We start from the raw sequence: 19,929 nt of genomic DNA, 5'->3' as shown, positions 1-19,929 counted from the left end.
CCTCTAAGATCCTGCACTCTGAAATTCCTCCTCTGACCACAACTTCATGTCCTCCACCTTCTCCCACAGTTTCATTTCTCCTATTCACATCATTGGGAACTTGATCACTGGGACTTGATCACAACCCGCTCTCCCTATCCAAGGTGGACCACTAGCCGTTCCCCAGTCTGCTTTTGTCTCTTGCTTCCTTACATTTGTGCAGATTGTCTCACAGTCCTGGAGGCGACTGACTCCACATTTCTGTCCCTGGAGTCTTTCTTTTCCTTTAAGAACCGGTTTGATTACTATTTCCTTCACAAAACTCTGCCTGATTCCCTCCCTCTCCAATCTTTTATCCCTCTTTGGCTTCTGGAAGCTTTAACTTTAATTTCATAGTTAACATGACAGTTAACATACCCTAAATTGTATGGTGATTATTTCTGTAATTATCTTATCCCTCCACCACTGTCCATCCCTCTACCACACTGTCAATTCCACAAATGTTTATTAACTAGCTATTATCAATCAACAAACATTTATTAAGTGCTTCTTATATGCCAGGGCATTTCCTAAGTACTAAAAAAGACAAAAAGGGAGCCCACATTCTGAAGTGTAAGGTACCATGACAGGTAGACCCTGGTGATATGAATACAACAATGAAAGAGTGCCTAGGGGCAGCTAGGTGGCACAGTGTATAGAGCACTGCCCTGGATTCAGGAGGACTTGAGTTCAAATCCGACCTCAGACTCATAACACTTAATAGCTGTGTGATTCTGGGCAAGTCACTTAACCCCACTGCCTAGCCCCTCCCAAAAAAAGAGTGCCTGCCTTCAAGGAACTTAGATTCTACTGGTGAAAGATAAAACCTTGTAATTTAAGGAGAGACAGAGAAAGAAAAACACAGACAGAGACAGAGTGACAGACCAAAAGAGAGACACTGAGATAGAGAGAGCATATATTTATATCATAGTGGAAAAAAGCAGAGAAGGCTTCACGAAAGAAGTGACCCTTGAGCTGACACTTGCAGAAAGATAACAATTCTGAGATGTAGAAAGAAAGAGGGGGTGCACTCTGGACACATGGATGGCTCGTGCACCGAGGCAAAAGATGGAATATTAAGTTTGGAAAACAAGAGTCCATGTTGCCTAGCATATAGATTGTATGAAGGAAAGTAATATGAAATAAGACTGGAAAGATACTTTGGAGCAGATCTGGCTGAGGAGTTTGTATTTTACCCTAGAATCAATAAGGAACAAGTGAAGATTTTTAAGCCCGGGCCATGGCATGATCAGACCTGGGCCTTAGGGAGGTGATTTTGGCAGCTGTAGAGAGGAGAGATGGGAAAAGAGAGAGACTGGAAGCAAAGAGACCAAGGAGGGGCCCATTGTAGCAGCCCAGCTAAGAAATGACGAACTGGGGGCAGCTAGGTGGTGCAGTGGATCGAGCGCCGGCCCTGGATACAGGGGGACCCGAGTTCAAATATGACCTCAGACACATAACACTTACTAGCTGTGTGACCCTGGGCAAGTCACTTCACCCCATTGCCTAGCCAAAAAAAAAAAAAGAAGTGATGAGCTCCTGACCTACAGTAATGGCTACCTGGTGAGGTGGAGAGAAATGGATGGAGACGAGAGATATTGTGAAGTTAGATTCACTAAGACCTCAGCAACGGTTCAAATTTCACCTCTGTCCCATCTTGGATATGTGACCCTGTGTAAGTCACTTAACTTCTCAGTATCCCTAGGCAATTCCCAAAGAATATAAAAAGTGATAATATATTATAATATATAATTATATTCCCAAAGAATATGATAATAACAATATAAGAACAAGTGCTGATTTGCATTGGTCACCAGATTTTCCTCGTTGGGAATTCCCCGTACCAATAAAATGATAGGTCTGGCCCATAAACAAGCAAACAAAAGACAATTAATTAGCTATAAGGAACCAGGGGAGAAGAGATAATGAAATTCTAAGGTTACAGACAGGGATGGTTAGGATAATGGTTGTAACCCTTAATAGAAATATAGATGTTTGGAGGTGGGATGGGTTAAGGTGGGAGTGGGGAACCTGAAACCTCAAGGCCACATGTGACCTTCTACATCCTTGGGTGGGGCCTTTGGACTGAGTACAAGTTTTACAGAACAAATCCTTTTATTATGAGGATTTGCTCTGTGAACTTTGGATTGGGTCAAAGGGTCGCACGTGGGGACCTCGAGGACCACGTGTGGCCTTGAGGCCACGGTTCCCTACCCCTGGGAATAATCTATTCCATTTTAGGCATATTGGGATTGAGACACCTAGATGAAAGTTTTGAGCAGGCACTTGGCAATACAGGACTAGAATTCAGGAGAGAGGTTAGGGTTGGATACGTAGATTGAGCAGTCATCGGAGTATCAATGATACCTGTAGCAACGGGCACACATGAGATTACCAAGGGAGAAAGTTTATAGAGAAGAAAGAAGAAGACTTGACACAGAAAGAACCACTTGTTGTCATTAACCTCCATAATCACCACACCTAACTCTAACACCAAGGTCTTTGTCTTAGAAATGTTTAGAAGGTACAACAGTTTAGTTTATGTGTCATGGATTCTCTTCTTTCACAGTAATGACACCAACACTTCTAGTTTTCTAAAATTTGAACTTTCCTTACACACGGCTCCCATCTGTATTCTTATGAACATCAGCTGACCAAATGTCCCCTGCTTTTGAAGAGAAAATGAGGAGAGACAAAGATGGGCCCTCTCCTCCCCAGAAGCCTGTTTACTGTGAAACTAACAAAACAGAAAGAAGACTTAAATGTTGTCATTTCAAACAATGATGGTATGCAGATAACACAAAGTCAGGAGAGACAGCTAACACTCGGGATTAATACAGTCCAGATCCAGAAAGGTCTTGATGGGCTAGAATATTGGGCTGAATTTAAAAAGATGAAAATTATCAGGGATAAATGTGGCAGCAAGGAGTTAATAGACAGGGGCAGCTAGGTGGCACAGTGGATAGAGCAGTGGCCCTGGAGTCAAGAGGATCTGAGTTCAAATCTGGCCTCAGACACATAACACTCACTAGCTGTGTGACCCTGGGCAAGTCACTTAACTGCAATTACCCTTACCCAAAAAAAAAAAAAAAATGAGTAATAGACATATGGATGTCCCTACAGTCCGAAGACCTGAACTGATGTCCTGCCTCTGGCACACATTAACTATAAACCTTAGGCAAGTGACTTAGCCTCTCAGTTTTCCAGACAACTTTCTCAAATTATAAGTTGCAAAACAGTTGTTTGTCTGCATTAATAGACCAAGTTTCCTCGCCAGGACCCCAACCTAAACCAATGGTATCACAGATATGACTGAAAAGAAAATCTCATTTTCCTCTTTCTAAGGTTGTTGTTGTTATCCAGTCGCATCAGACTCTTTGTGACCCCATTTGGGCTTTTCTTGGCAAAGAGACTGGAGTGGTTTGCCATTTCTTTGTCCAGCTCATTTTACAGATGAGGAAACTGAGGCAAACAAGGTTAAGTGACTTGCCCAGGGTCACACAGCTAGTAAGTGTCTGAGGCCACGTTTGAACTGAGGAAGATGAGTCCTCCTGACTCCCGGCCAAGCCTTCTATGTGCTATGGTGCCACCTAGCTATCCTTTTCTGAGGTTAAACATTCCCAATTCCTTCAGTCTTTATCTGACATGTGGTATCAAACTCAAATAGACATGGGGACCAGTAACCCCTGTGGGCCACATATTTAGTTTAAAATGTAATGTCATCTACGTTTTATTGTATTTTTTATTTATTTTGTTAAATATTTCCCAATTACATTTTATTCTGGTTCAGGACCTTGTGTTTGCCACCCCTGCCCTAGAGGTTCACCATGCTGGTTGCCATCCTCTGGGTAAGTTTTTCCTCCCATCAAGCCCAGATTTATCCCTTTGCTCCTGGTTGTACCCTGGGCCAAGCAGAATAAGTCTAATCTCTTTTCCAAACACAACAGCCCCCCAAATACCTGAACACAGTTCTCATGTACGCCCTTCAGTGCTCCAGTTTAGGAAGGACCCTGATAAGCTGGAAAAGTTTTTCCAGAGAAGAACAGGCAGCATAATCAAGTCATCAAGCCTTTCTTAAGTGCTTACTGTATGCCAGGTACCACGCCAAGCACTGAAGGCACAAGGAAAAGTAAAACTATTTCCTACCCTCAAGAAACTCCCATTCTAATAGAGAAGACAATATGTAAACAGCTACACACAGACAAGACATATGCAAGGCAAATTGGAGTTAACTTCAGAGGAAAGGTACTAGAAGTGGGGTTGGAAGAGGAGGTACAGTAAAGACCTAGGATTTCATCTGAGTCTTGAAGGAAGCTGAGGAAGCTAGGAACAAAGAGGGAGAGTATTCATTCTAGGGATGGGGGACAGAGATTTTAAAAAGCAATAAGTTGAGAGAAGGAATGATATGTGTAGGCGCAGCAAGGGCAACCAGAATCACTGGAGCATAGAGTATGTGGACCCCGGGAGGAGCAATATGTAAGAAGATTGGAAAGGTAAGAAAGGGTGAGATTGGGAAGGGCTTTAATAGACAAACAAAGGATTTTTTTTATTCGATCTTGAAAGCAATAGGGAGCCACTGGAGTTTATTGAGGAAGGGAATGATATGATCAGAGCTGCTTCAGAAAGATCATTTTGACAAGTGAATAAAGGATGGACTAGAGTAGGGAGAGACTTGAGACAAACAGCCAGAAGGCTATGGTGTCTTCTAGGTGTGAGGGAATGAGGGCCTGCACTAGGGTATTGTCTGAACGATGTATTGGGACAGATGTAGCAGAGGTAAAAATGATACAACTTGGCAACAGATTGGATCTGGAGGGGGCGGGGCAGTGAGTGAGAGTGAGGAACACCAAGGTTGACTGGGAGGACAGAGGTGAAAAATAAATAAATAAATAAGGTTTGGGAGAAAGGGGATGAGTTTTGTTTTGGTTTTTTTCTAGAGTTTAAAATTTCTTCTGGAAATCCAATTCAAGACATCCAATAGGCAGTTGGAGATGAAAACTGTAGATCAAGAAAGAGGTTAGAGCTAGATTCTTAGTACCTAAGAATCATCTGCATAGATGATAATGGACTCTATGAAAGCTGATGAGTTCATAGTAAGATAGTCTAGGGGAAGAAGAGAAGACCTCCAAGGTCAGACCTTCAGAGAACATCTATGGTTAGCAGGTGTGGCCTGGATGAGAATCCAGTAAATTAGGCTGAGGGGGCAGCTAGGTGGTGCAGTGGACAGCACTAGCGCTAGAGTCAAGAAGACTTGAGTTCAAATCCAGCCTCAGACACTTACTAGCTGGGTGACGCTGGGTAAGTCACTTAACCCTATTGCCTCCCAAAAATAAATAAATTAGACTGAGAAGGAATGGTCAGGCAGGTTAAAGGAGAAAGCAGTTTCACCCATAGAGGAAAGAATATCCAGGAGAAGAAGGTGATCAACAGCATCAAAGGTTATAGAGAGAGAGTAAAGAGGGATGAGCATAATTGTCAATTAAGAGATCATTGATACCTTTAGAAAGAGCAGTTCTGGTTGAATAATGAGGTTGGAAACCAGAATGTAGGGAGCTTAGAAGAGAGTAAAAGGAGTGAAAGCAGGGACATGAATTATAGACTGAAGAGTCTAACTATAAAAGAGAGGAGACATCTACAGGACGGTAGCTACTGGGGATGGTTGCATCAAGTGAGAATTTTTTTTAAGGATGAGGAAGACGTGAGCTTGTCTGTAGTCAGTAGGGAAGAAGCCAGTAGACAGGGAGAGATTAAGATTAGTGAGAGAGTTGGGATGATGGAGGGGACAATCTGCCGGAGAAGACTGATAGAATGGGATCTCTTGTGCATGTAGAGGGTTTCACCTTGGCTAAGATAAGGGAGGGACACCTCTCATGTGAGATACAGATGAAGGAGGTGAAATGAAGAGGAAGGGGGAGAGGGAAGGAAAAAGGAACAAGCATTTAAGTGTTGATAATGTGCCAAGCACTGTGCTAAATGCTTTACGAATATTATACCATTTGAGGAGGGAGCTCTTGTCGAATGGCCTTAATTTTCTCCATGAAGTATAAGGCAGACTTCTCAACTGAGAGTTTGGTTAGGTTGGAGTTCCATGAGAGGTTTGAAAGGAGGTGGAAAAGGTTTGGAACAGCCACTGGTAAGGAGAAGAGTGAATTGAAGTGACGCCCATATTAGATGTGAATAGAATGAAGGAGCCTAGGGTTTTAACCTGAAGAGGAGAAGACTTCAGGTATTTGGGTGACTGTCATATGAAAGAGTCTAACAGCATGAATTGTTATGTTTGAATCGCAAAGATGCTAATTTAAGCTTGATGGAAAGAAAAACTTCCTAATAACTATATATGTGTGTGTGTGTATGCATATATATACATATATATATGCATACACATACACACATATGTATATAGTTCAATATATATATAGAATTACTTATATACTGTATATTTTATGTGTGATTAATATTTCCATGAGTATGCATACTTATATATATACATGCATATGTGTTGTGTGTGTATGCACATACATAAACATGCAATGTGTGTTGTGTTGCACATATATGTATGCATGCATGCGTGCATGTGTGTATATGCACATGTGTATGGAATTGGCTTCCTCAGGAGGTAATAGACCCCACCCTTATTGAGAGTCTTCAAGCTGGATGACCATTTGTCAGGCATGTCTTAGAGAGGATTCTTTTTCAGATATGGTTTAAATGAAATGACTACTAATGTCCCTTACAACTCTGAAATTTTGTGAAAGACCTTTTTTTTTTCTTAAAGAACACACAAAATTTACAAATAGTGTTCGTGTGTATTCATCTCTTCAGGGGCTGATCTGAATCTTGCCTACATCCTTATTCCCAGCATTCCCCTCTTCCTTCTTCTGGTGGTCACCACAGTTATATGCTGGTTATGGATCTGTGGAAGGAGGCAAGTAAAATCATCCTACCTAATGGAAATGTGTGTGTGTGTGTGTGTGTTTACTACATAAAAGCACTCTTTCTCTACTTAGCTTTGAAGTTAAACACTATCGCTGTTTATTTAGTAAAAGGCTGGGGAAGCATCACTCCAGAAGACACCATTCCAAATTTGAAAACAAATCCCCAAGTGTACTCCAAGAAGCCAAATGAGCTAAGAATTGTTTTTATTACTGGCATCATGACAGTTCTCTTTTTTCCCTTTGTATTAAGTTTGGTCTCCCTAATGAGGTTATATGTTCCTTAAAAGCAATTACAGTAATATGTACTTCTTCGATATTCTCACAGAACCTTGTACAATTCTTGATACATAATAATCAATGTATAGATAATGAATGAATTAGTACAGTGGCCAGCACCCGAGCTTTGGAGTCAGCAGGCCAGGGTTCAAATTCTGATTCTACTACTTACTACTACATGAGACTTGAACTAGACTAGATAATCTTTAAGGTTTCTTCCAACTCTATATCTGTGATCCTAAGACCTACCAAGGATATCCCTACTTTATGTTTCCTTGGCTGAAACGTAAGCTCTTTACAGGAATCATGTTTTATACTTCTCCCTATCCTCCACAGTGCCTGGCCCGATACTAGGAATATGGCAGGCAGTAGATGAATTCTAAAGGAATGAATGAATGAATTGCATGATCACAAAAATCTAAAGCTAAGACACTTAATTCAAATAGAATCACTGAAGTCCATTTGGAATGGTTTCCTTTTTAATTGAGTGTACAATAGTCACAAAATAGCCAACTTGCTCTGTAGAGAATACTCTAATGATTATATTTTGATTACCCTAATGACTATATTAGTGTAGTACAATTTTTCTAAGAGTCTACTCAGTGAGGGAAAGAAAGTTATTTTTTCCATTTGGCAGAGAGAAAATAGAGACTTGGGTTAGGGGGTTTACTTTTTAGCTTCTTAATAAGATTGGCTTAATATGACTTTGTAAAGTTCTAGTGGAAGTCTTTACTTTAAAAGTCAATAAAGCAACTGAAATCGGACCTTTAATTCCAAAAAAAATAGTTCAACATAAAAAATTGCACTTATGTTTTGAAATTAATTATTCCACTTTAATTCCCTGTCATTTCCTTTATTCACTACTCTATCAGGATTCAGGCCTTATGCATCTTATTTGAAGAAGCATGATTCCCATCTCATATGAATCTTTGCAAATGAATAAATAATATAAATACATATTTAGTAAGGGTTTGTTGTGGGCAAAGCACTGTGCTGAGTTCTAGAGGTACGAATAGCATAAGACTGTCCCTGTTCTCAAGGAGCTCACATACTAATAAAGTTAGATAATGCATATAGGAAGTTTCAAGTACAAGTCAGATGGAAAGGCCCAGTCATTCCTAGGGTACAGGGGCAAAGTAGAACAGGATACATCTTCTGTAGTGTCATTTCCATCAATAAAACCATTTCCATTTCTGATGTTGAACCATTTGATAGTACCAAGAATTTTGGTGTCAAGAATTTTGTTTTCTGAGTTTTCAGTAGCTATGGCTGCCTAGTAGGTTGGGGTATCAGTACCTGCAGAGACAGTTGCCAGGGTGCATCTTTGCAAATGTTACCTCCCTGTAGAATTATTTCAGGAGTTAGGTTATAAGCAGAGCTGCTGCTCTATAGAGCACTGCTATGCTCGAGGCACCTGGGCACAGGGCTGTGGGCTGTTTCCACAAGGGTCTGAGGGAAAGCGGTAGTTGAGGTGGTCATAGTGGTTTGACCTGGCTGGCACATGGAAGAGTTGTCTATTCTCTGAGATTGAGAATATGATATACAATAGTTAGGGGACTCTTGCAGCAATTATCTCTCCATAATTCCCAATCTCTCACCTTCAACAAAATTTTTTCACATAATTTAAATATTGTGTTCATCCTCAAAATCACAATTTCCCTCAAATATATTTCCATGCCAGCCCTCTACCCAAGTGGCCTTTGGTAGAAGAACATAGCAGCATCTCCTGTAGGACCAGAAATAATAAGCTGGTTTATTTTATTTACAGGAAACGAGAGCAGACAGAGAACACAAAGGAGCCAAACATTTGGCCAGCTCCCCACAGAAGGAATAGTCCTGACCTGGAAGTTTATAATGTCATAAGAAAGCAAAGTGAAGCAGACTTAACTGAGCCTCGGCCAGACCTGAAGAACATTTCATTCCGGGCCAGATCTGGAGGAGCCACTCCCAATGACTTGTCTTGTGACTATGATAACATAGTAGTGAATGCCTCTGAGAGCGGCTTTGTGACTCTGGCAAGCATGGAAAGTGGGTTTGTGGCCAATGATATCTATGAACTATCCCCTGAGAGGATGGGGAGGAACAAGGAGTCTGGCTGGGTAGAAAATGAAATCTATGGTTATTAGATAACCTGGGAAAATCTGAACTGATAACAAAGTAGAAAAGAAAGAGAAAAAAATGTTCCTACTTTGTATAAAACTGTCAGGACTGGAATAGGGCTGACATCTGAACACTTGGATGGAGCTGTGGTCTTATCAATATGGAGACTCCCTCCAGCTCTGAAGATCTCAACTCAGCTGTGTTTGCCTATCCTGTGCAAGTGTTGTTCATGTCCTCACTTAAATCTGCCATAGGGGGTCCACCCAACCTGGCAGGGACCTTTCTCTGGTTCTCTTGGTTTTGTAAGGGATAGCAGCAAACTGTGCATCAGTTACATAGCTCTTACTATGTGACCGGCCCATTTTTTTCCCAGTCATACTTTTTCTGATAACATCTTTTGCACTGCTTCTCCTGCACAATTGCCTAGGGTCCTGTGTTGCAGCCTGCTCATGCTCACACCATGTACTTCTCCACTACCCTTTTTGGGTGATTTGCAATTTCCATTTTTTGGAGACTATAGTATTCCATAACTCACAGCTGTACAGTATCATCAGGAGAACGTTGATGTTAAAAAGATGGGCCTATGTTTCAGGGAAAAGCTCAGGGTCATTAAAAGAATAGTGCAATTTTCCAAAGGCAATCCAACCCAGTCACCTACCCTCTTGGGCCCAGCTTATTTTCCAGTTGCAGTTTTCTAAGATACACCTACTTCGGGATGACTTCTGTGGACCATCCATCCAACAAGTTATCACAATTCAGACAAAAGGCACTTTTTAATCTGCTAGGTTTTTCCTGTATGGGTAGTTAAGTCAAAGACTTAACATTCCAGACCTTGACGAAATCAGCAGAATGTCACCCATGAATGGCACCTATATGGAGAACCTTCCCATCTAAAAGGAATCCCTTTTTTTATTTATATTCTGCACTAAACATCCTCCATATTGGTGGCAAATACCATTGGCAAACATAAACCTCCTGGTTCATGCTTTGCTTTATATAAATTAGAGAGTCATTGAAACAAAGTTATTTCTGTTATTACAAATTTCAAGGAGTCTTGTATGAATTTCACAAATGCATGGTGCCTGGCATGAGAAAAATCAGTTCAGATACAGAAACAATGAAGAGAGTTCTTCCTGGTTGTTAAGATTTTGTTAGCTCTGCTGATCCCAGTGTTCCCTACCAGGCTAGGTCTCAACCTTATCTTAATCGGAGGGCAGCAATGGTGGTGATTGACAGTGGAGGTTGGGAAATTTCCTTCTGGGTTCTATTTTTGTGGCTCTGGGCCATGGCACAAAAATTAATTGCACGTATACAATCACGAAAATGCATTAGCTTGCTATCTTTCTTATGTTTCCCAGGGCACATGTGGGAGTATCAGAAGCTGATTGTATGAAAGAATATTCCCTTATCTGTATGTCCCACAGAATAAGAATGAAATAAAAGGTGAAAGAGATAGCAAATTGATCATTCTCTCTCTCTAGGTTTTCCTCAACCTTTGGCTTCAAAGGCTTTCTTTCTTCCTTTTACCATATTAGAAATATTCCAATATTCTGAAAACTAAGAGAAATCCAATCCATGGCTTCAAAGCCTTTCAGTTTTTCCTCTAAGCCCTGTTATTCCTTTTTCCAATGTGACAACTTATATAGAGGTTAGGAACTTTTATCCTAGAACTTTTGGTATCATGATTGTTTTAAATAGGTTTGGCCTAAGATCCAGAGGGTAGATCCTTGGTCTATTATTAATTATCACCAATTCATAAACCTAAAAGGCATTATTGTTGCCCTGAAACATGCAGCTGGGTGGTACAGTGGATAGGGCACTAAACACAGAGTTAGAAAGACCTGAGGTCAAATACAGCTTCAGACATTTAGTAGCTGTGTGACCCTGGGCAAGTCCCTTAACCTCTGTCTGTACCAGTTTCCCTACCTATAAAATGGGTATAATTATAGCACCCATCTCACAGGGTTGTTGTAAGGATCAAATGAGAAAATATTTGTAAATATCTTTGCAAACCTTAAACAACACAGAAATGCTAGCTATTATTGTAGTTGGGTGTTTAGCTTGAAAAGGCTTTTTATGGAGCTATAGAAGTAGAGAGAAATAGTTTTAAACTATTTTTATGGGTTTTGTTTTTTACAAATTACTTTTTTTAAACATGTTCTAACAAATGACTTCCATAAGCTACATTAATGAATTAGGTCAATAAGATTTAATACCTCTATTTCTCCCTAATCCTCATTGAGATTATGATAAAAAACCAAAGTTTATTCCTACAATATCTTACCATTATAGCCCTACTCCTGACATATGCAGTTTATTAAATATGATGACTCCTAGATCTCTTTCTGATAGGTTTACGTATTTCTAGCCTTGCCCCATCTTATAGGTTTGTAATTTCCTTTACCTTCTCAGAGAAACTACCATTAATTAATCCTAATTGAGCACCATCTTCTCTCTAATCCACTTTACTCAATTTAAATTTGGATTCTATTTTCCAAATTGCTTTCTATCTCCTTTCCCTATCCACCTTGTGGTTGGAAACTTATATGGAAACTATTCTCTCTTCTATCATTTAAATCATAGAGTCATAGAATTTTTAGAGTTAGACAATGGTTATTAATAAAAATGTAAAGGGTTGTAGCCCTACATTTTCATGACTCCATTATAAGCATTTTATGAGTTGGGTCCTCCAGCCAATTGTCCATACATACACCCATACATACATTTCATTCCCTTCTCTCCCTTCTTCCTATTCCCCTCCAAAAGTTGTATGATTTAAATCAGTCTTCTTAAATGAAAACTACCTATCTGTCTTAAGTTTGTAAAGCTAATCTATTTGCACATCTGCAAAAATTTATTTAGTTTATTAGATGATCTTTTGAACAAAAAGACACAAAACTACATGTAATTCATTGTGGGTTGTGGGGTTGAGATCCCTGATCTAGATTGTTCTGTGCCCTAAGACATTTTCCCCCTAATTTATTGATGAATGACTCTAGTAAGATGGACTCCATAGTCTCACTAAAGTGAAGTTGGATCATGCCTATGATAAGTGGTAATTTGAAGACATAAAAAAATTTTTCATAATAAAAAGCAAAAAAAAAAAGCATCATTAGTAAGATTTACAAAGCCACACTGTGATAGTTTCATTTTTGCTCATTCAGATCAGTGATACTAATTAATTACTCATATTAAATTAAGATTGCATCCTGGTCATTAATTATACAGAGGGATTATAACTAAAACTAATTATAAGGACTAAATGACTACAAACAGGACAAGATCAATAAGGGAAATGAGTTTTACATAGATTCAAATATCTAAATAGATATATATGTACACACATATACTATGTATATATGTTTAAATTTTATACACAAACACACATACACAATGTATATACATATCAGAATTTTAGTCATCAAAAAGAAACTCAGAGTTCATCAAATCCCATCCATGACTGAGCAAGACCTCCCTTCTATGAGACCAATAATCAATCAACAAGAATTTATTAAGCTCCTACTGTACACTGGGCACTGTGGTAGGCAAGAGAGATATAAATACAAAGGATGAGACGATTTCCATTTGCAATGAGTTTTCATTCTAATGGGGGAGATGAGTACTTATAAAAATATATGTAACGTAAAGTTGAGATATATATATATAGAGAGAGAGAGAGAAAGGGAGTAGTCCAAAAGTCAGCCCAATTTTAAGCCATTAAAGCTTAGAGCACCCTGTATTTATTTATGTATATATGTATATATAATATTATATGTATATAATATATGATACATAATATATGTATATGATATATGATACATAATATTATATTATATAAATACAAAGGCATCTACAAGGTACTTTGGGAGGGAGGGCACTCATATATGGGGGAGCAGGAATCCGGAAAGGCGGAACATATTGACTGAGCTACATCTTAAAAAGAAGAGAGCAAAGGTAAGGAAGGAGAGAATTCCAGGGCATGGATGCCTGAAAAGTGACCATCTAGGCTCTGATTTAAGATCTCTCATAAAGTATAGTTTCCAGTCCCCTCTGGGGGACTGGTCTTGATCCTATTCTTCTGTATACATTCCAACCTGTCAACGTCCTTCCTAAAATGCAATGCACAGAACTGAACACAGTAGTCCAGATGTAATCTACTGAGGACAAAGTGCGCTGGAACTACAGACCCCCTCATTCTGGATGCCTTGTCTCTATTAATGCTTGCCACATCACATTGTTGACTCATGTTGAGATTAAAGTCCACTAAAACATTCTGTTCTTTTTCACATATTATCTAGTCATATCTCTCCCATCCTGTATTTGTAGAGTGGATTTTTTTTAACCCTAGTGTAACTTCACATTGATCCCTATTATGTTTCATCTTAATCAATTCAGCATGTAATTCTTTCCTGTTAAGAACTTTTAGGATTCCAATTCTATCATCCAATGTGTTATCTATCCCTCCCAGCTGTGTGTCATTTATAAATTTGATAATTTGCCATCTAAGCCTTATTTGATAAAATTGTGTAACAGAACAGTCAAAAAACTCTTATTGCTCTGTACTAGAAACTTCCTTCCAGGTTAATATCAATCCATTAATCATTATTCTTGGTATCCAGTCATTCAGCCAACTCCAAATCTCTTTCATGCTGTTGTGGTACAGTATACATCTCTCCATCTTCTCAAGCAATCAGCAAGCATTCATTATGTATCTACTATGTGCCAGTCACTGTGCTAGGTTCTGGGGATGCAAAGACAAAAGGAAAACAGACCCTGTCTTCAAGGAGTTTATATATATTTAGGTGATTGGGGTCACACAGCTAGGAAGTGTCAAGTGTTTGGTCTGAGGCCAGATTTGAACTCAGGTCCTCCTGACTTCAGGGTTGGTGCTCTGTCCACTGAGCCACCTAGCTGCCCAAGGAGCTTATATTCTACCAGGGGAAACAAACACATACATATGTAGTTCCACCTTCTTGTTGCAAAATATAGTGTATACAGAATAGACACAAGGCAATTTTTGAGGGGAAATGCACTAGCAGTTGAGGATATCAGAAAATAACTCAATAGAAGGTGGTACTGAAGCTGAGATTAGGAATCCTTGGAGGTGGAGGTAAGGAGAGAGTGCATTCCAAACTATAGAAAATGCCAATAGAAGATGTGGAGATGGGAAATGGAGTATCATGTATAAAGAATAGTAAGAAGGCTAGGATAACTGAGTCATGAAGTACATGCAGGTCAGTAGTGTAAGAAGTAGGGAAAGGTAAGATGGAGGAAGGCTGTAAAGAAGTTTGAATGCCTGATAGAAATGGTTATAGTTGAGCCTAGAGAGCAGCTAGGTTGCACAGTGGGTAGAGTACTAGGCTTGGAGTCTGGAAGACCTGAGTTTAAATCCAACCTTAGACATTTACTAGTTGCGTGACCCTGGGCAAGTCACTTAACCCTGTTTGTCTCAGTTTTCTGCAAAATGAACTGGAGAAGGAAATGGCAAAATGCCTCTGTATCTTTGCCAAGGAAACCCCAAATGGAGTCAGTAAGAGTCCTAAACGACTGAACAACAACAACAAGAGGTGATAGGGAGCCATTGGAGTTTATTGAGTAGGAAACTAATTCCCTAACCAAGATTACTATCTTAAATCCAGGAATATTATATTTATGATTCTAGTAATCCCACTTTTTTTTTTTTTTGGTGAGGCAATTGGGGTTAAGTGACTTGCCCAAGGTCACACAGCTAGTAAGTGTCAAGTGTCTAAAGCTGGATTTGAACTCAGGTCCTCCTGACTCCAGAGCCAGTGCTCTATCCACTGCACCACCTAGCTGCCCCTCCTACTTTTTTTTTTTTAAGAGAAAGACGAGGTTAGTCTGGAATGAGCTCTTAGAATGGATTAAGTTCTTAGTATAGATGATTTAATGAAGTATTCTAGAATTTTCCAAGAAGTAATATTAAGCCCACTATCCTATTTTAAAAATCAAGGTCTTTTTGAAAGTTGGAACCATATTTATCCATCTCTTCTCTTGCAGCATCATTCCTATTCTCCATGACTTGTAAAAAAATCACTAGAGCAATGACAGTCTCAGATTCTTTCATAATCCTATGACTCAGTTCATACATTCCTGGTATCAAGGGCAGCTAGGTGCTATTATTTATCTTGGGTTTCAATTCCCTATCATTTGTTTTTGTTCTATACGTGTACCTGAAAATCATTTTCCTTGGTAAAGAAAACTGTCCTTGATTATTGTTATCCTATTCTGGCCAAGCCTTGGTTCTGACATTATTCTTATGGGGTCACCACTTGTGAAAAGGTGGAGGTGGAAAATGGAATATCTTGTCGAGGAAGCAGGTAACAAACCAATTTTACTAGAATGGTGGTTATAGGAGCAGCTAGGTGGAGAGGTGAATAGAACACCAGCCTTGGAGTCAGGAGGACTTGAGTTCAAATCTGACCTTAGATACTTGACACTTACTAGTTTTGTGACCCTGGGCAGGTCACTTAACCTCAATTGCCTAGACAAACCAAAATAAAAAAAAATAAAAAAAAAAACCCACACTTCTAGAATGGAGATTGTAGGAAAGGGAATGAAATTAAATAAGAGTGAAAAGGTAAGTGAGACCTAGCTGGTGAAGATCTTTAACTGCCCATCTGAAGTTTAGAAGTCTTTTTCCTAAAGGCAAAAGGGAAACACTGAAAATTTTTAAGTAAGAATTCAATTCAACTCTACACTGTCCTCCTGTCTTGAATCTTTATCCCTCTTAGACAGCTAATTGCACCCAACCTTGGATTAGTCCCATCATTCACTGCCTTTGTGCCTACACACAGGCTGCTGAAGGAAGGTGAAGAAAATCATACAATTGTTCTAACTAGGTTCACTGCAAATTTATGTTATACAACCTCAACTGGGCCCTCACTGCAGCCAGACAACTCTACTATACCTTTCTTATCATCTCACTCTCCCACTCTCCACAGTGGCTTTTCTAAACCTCTTCATCCCTCCTTAAACCTCTCCTGAGTCCCCCTTCCCTCCCCCAGCTCAGAAACTTGCCTCGTATTTTACAGAAAAAAATTGATGCCATTCGCCATGAATTCGCCCTCTTCTCTCCTCTTCCTCAGTCACTCAGAAGCCTTCTGCCCCTCTCTCCTTCTTCACCCCTGTCTTACAGGATGAAATAGCCTTATGCCTTAACAAGGCTCACCCCTCTACTTGTTCAAGTGATCCCATTCCATCCCAACTCCTCCAACAGATTGCCCCCTCTATCACCCCTATTCTGTCACTATTTTTCAGTCTTTCCCTCTCTATTGACTCATTTCCTACTGCATACAAACATGCCAATGTTTCCCCATACTGAAAAAATTCTCATTTGACCCTTCCATCCTATTTTCTGTATCTTTTTTTTGCTCTTTGTAGCTAAACTCCTTGAAAAGGCTACAAGAAAAAAAAGAAAGAAAAGGCTACAAGAGGTGCCTCCACTTTCTGTCCTCTCACTCTCTTCTTAACCCCTTACAACCCGGCTTCTAACTTTATCATTGCACCAAAACTGCTCTCTCCAAAGTTACCAATGATTTCTTAGTTGCCAAATCCAATGGCCTTTTCTCAATTCTCTTCCCAGCCTTTGACACTGTTGACCATTCTCTCCTCCTTGATACTCTCTTCTCTCTAGGTTTTCAGAACACTATTCTCTCCTAGTTCTCATCCTGTCTATCTAACCACTCCTCATCTGTCTCCTTGCTGGGTCCTCCTCCATATCACACCCTCTAACCATAGGTGTCCCACAGGGTTCTGTCCTGGGTCCTCTTCTCTCCTCCCTCTAAACTACTTCACTTGATGATCTCATCAGCTCCCATGGATTTAATTACCATCTCTATGCTAATGATTCTCAGATCTATCTTTCCTGCTCCAGTCTCTGCTTGTCTCCAATCTTCTGTCTCCATCTGCCTTCCAAACATATCAAACCAAATGTTTACTAGACATCTTAAACCCAGTAGGTACAAAATAGAACTCACTCTCTTTCCCCCTAAACCCTCATCCCCTCCTACTTTCCCTTTTACTATAGAGGGTAACACCATCCTCTCGATCCCTTCGGCTAGAAACTTAGGTGTCATCCTTGACACCTCACTCTCACAAATCCCCTCCCCCATCCAATCTGTTGCCAAGGCCTGTCAATTTCACCTTCATGCTTGGACTATTATAATAGCCTGCTGATGGGTCAGCCTGCCTCAAGAGTCTCCCCAATCTAATCTATTCTCCATTCAAGTCACTAAAGTGATTTTCTAAAAGTGCAGGTCTGATCATGTCACCCGCCTAGCCCCCATTCAATAAACTCCAGAGGGTTCCTACTGGACTTCAGGATCAAATACAAAATGCTCTTTTGGACATTCCAAGCCTGTTTTAAACTTAGTCCCTTCCTGCTTTTCCAGTCTTCTTACACCTTATTCCCTGTCACATACTCTTTGATCCAATGACATTAGCCTCCTGGCTAGACAGTCCATCTCTCATCTCCAGAGATTTTTCCTAAGGCTGTCCTCCGTGCCTGGAATGGTCTCCTTCTTACACTCAGACTATTGACCTCCCTAGCTTCCTTTAAGTCCCAACTAAAACATTCTAGAGGAAGCCTTTCCCAATCCCTCTTAATTCTAGTACCCTCCCTATTAATTACGTCCTATTTATCTTGTATATAACTTACCTCGGACATATTTTTTTGTGTGTTGTCTCCCTCATTAGATTGTGAGCTTCTTGAGGGCAGGAAATATCTTTTGCCTCTTTTTGTATCCCTGGTACTTAGCACAGTGCCCAGCACACAGTAGGTATTTAATAAATGTTTGTTTACGCACATATATTAATATATGCATATATATATGTATATATGTATACATATGTGTGTTTGAATATGTACATGGAAGAAATGTATCTTTACCAGTTGTGTCTTTTTCTTAGCAAATCCTTCTTCTTGTTGTTGTTATCGTTGTTGCTGTTGTTGCTATTCAGTCATTTCAGTTTTGTCCAACTCCTCATGACCCCATTTGGGGTTTTCTTGGCAAAGATACTTGAATGGATTGCCATTTCCTTCTCCGGCTCATTTTACACATGAAGAAACTGAGGCAAACAGCGTTAAGTTACTTGCCCAAGGTCACACCAGATAGGTTCAAAGGGTCACAACATATCCTGCTCTGGTTTGGGTTCACAAGCAAGATCAAGCAGGGCTGTTGGTGCTCACTGACCTTGATCATTTTGTTGGAGGAAACTTCGTCTTCACCAACAGGTGGCAGTGTTAAGCCGCAAAATGTATCTCACCACTTGCTTCCGTTAACACCTCTTCCTTATTAGAGGACAGTAGCAAATAGCTAATGTATCCAGAGTATTGTGCCAGAAAATAGAGTGGTCTTTTAAGATATAAAGCCTTTATTGCCCTGAGTCCTTGAGAAGTTGTCAATCTATTTGGAGAGATGAAACATAATACACAAAACAGCTTTGTTGAACTCTAAGTAGAAGTGTGTCTTACTCCCACAGTCATGGAACTACAAATATCTTCGAGCCGCTCTGAACTTAGAATGTTCTGTGTGTTTCCAGCAGGCATAGCTCAGGCCAATAAGTGGAGGCTGACTTCAGATCAGTCTAAGCTTCTTAAAAACAAATCTATCTAAAATGGAATTGACTGCCTGCTGAAGTCATGTGTCCAGGGTTTTTAGCAGGGGATGGATGTCCATTTACCTGGTAGAGATGTTGAATAGAGGATTACTGTATTGGATGGCAGGTGGGTCTAGATCAGAGGTGTCAAGCACTCAGTCCCTAGGACACAAGCCCCTGCAACACTCCTAAAAATAAGCTAGATTAAAATGTAATTGGTAAATATTTCACAATTTTTTTTAATGTGATAGAACATAGATAATGTTACTATGTGGTTTTCTAAGTCAACATGTGGCCTGTAGGCATCCTTTTGAATGGTTTAGTGGTTCCTTTTCCTATCTGAATTTGACACCATCAGACTGGATGACTTCTAAAGATCCTTCTTCCGGTTCTCATTAGAAGTCAAGTCAATAAGCACCTATTAAGCACTTACTATGTGCCAGATCCTGCACTGAACTCTGGAGGTGCTAAGATTCTGTGATTCTATAATGGCTCCCTCAACTCAAGGGTAATGGGTTTCAGTTAGTTTCCTTTTGAGAAAGTTTTGAGATTGTGGAGGGAAATCAGAAAGTGAAGAGAGAAGAGAAACTTGATAGTAGGGTTGTCATTGCTGGATGGTCAACTGGGCAATCAGGTTACCACTGGTCAGTTGATATCATCCAGACAAGATTAAAACTGAATGATCTTGCATTTTAGAATCAGAGATTAAGAGCTGGAAAAGATCTCAGAAACAATCAAGTCCTATCCTTTCACTTTATAGATGAAGAAACTGAGGCTCACAAAGTTTCAATATCTTACCTATACAGATATTAAGTGATAAAGGCAGTATTTGAACTCAGGTCATCTGACTCCAAAGCCAATATCCTTTGCACTATACAATGTTGTCTTTTACCTATTCCCTAAATCCGTGATTTTAAAAGGTCTGAAAATGGTCAAGCCACAAAGGGCAACACTCAAGGTCACTCAGGTAAGCAACTTTCCT

At 39.8% G+C, this 19,929-nt stretch overlaps 1 protein-coding gene across 2 annotated transcripts in view; it reads left to right on the top strand.

Moving 5' to 3' along the window:
- The window catches only part of LAYN (layilin), a 28,001-nt gene extending 17,217 nt beyond the window's left edge, over nucleotides 1-10,784 (top strand). For both annotated transcript variants that reach the window (XM_027847321.1, XM_027847320.1), the window contains 2 exons: nucleotides 6,841-6,943; nucleotides 8,998-10,784. In XM_027847321.1, coding sequence (XP_027703122.1) covers nucleotides 6,841-6,943; nucleotides 8,998-9,355 — 461 coding nt within the window. In that variant the 3' untranslated portion in view covers nucleotides 9,356-10,784. The remainder of the gene's footprint in view (nucleotides 1-6,840; nucleotides 6,944-8,997) is intronic.
- The last annotated feature ends 9,145 nt before the right edge of the window (nucleotides 10,785-19,929 follow it).

This window comes from Vombatus ursinus, unplaced genomic scaffold (assembly GCF_900497805.2).
Source record: "Vombatus ursinus unplaced genomic scaffold, bare-nosed wombat genome assembly UNPS02015398.1, whole genome shotgun sequence".
Taxonomy (NCBI): domain Eukaryota; kingdom Metazoa; phylum Chordata; class Mammalia; order Diprotodontia; family Vombatidae; genus Vombatus; species Vombatus ursinus.
The sequence above is the reverse complement of the archived record's forward strand: the minus strand, read 5'-3'. Positions and strand labels throughout refer to the sequence as shown.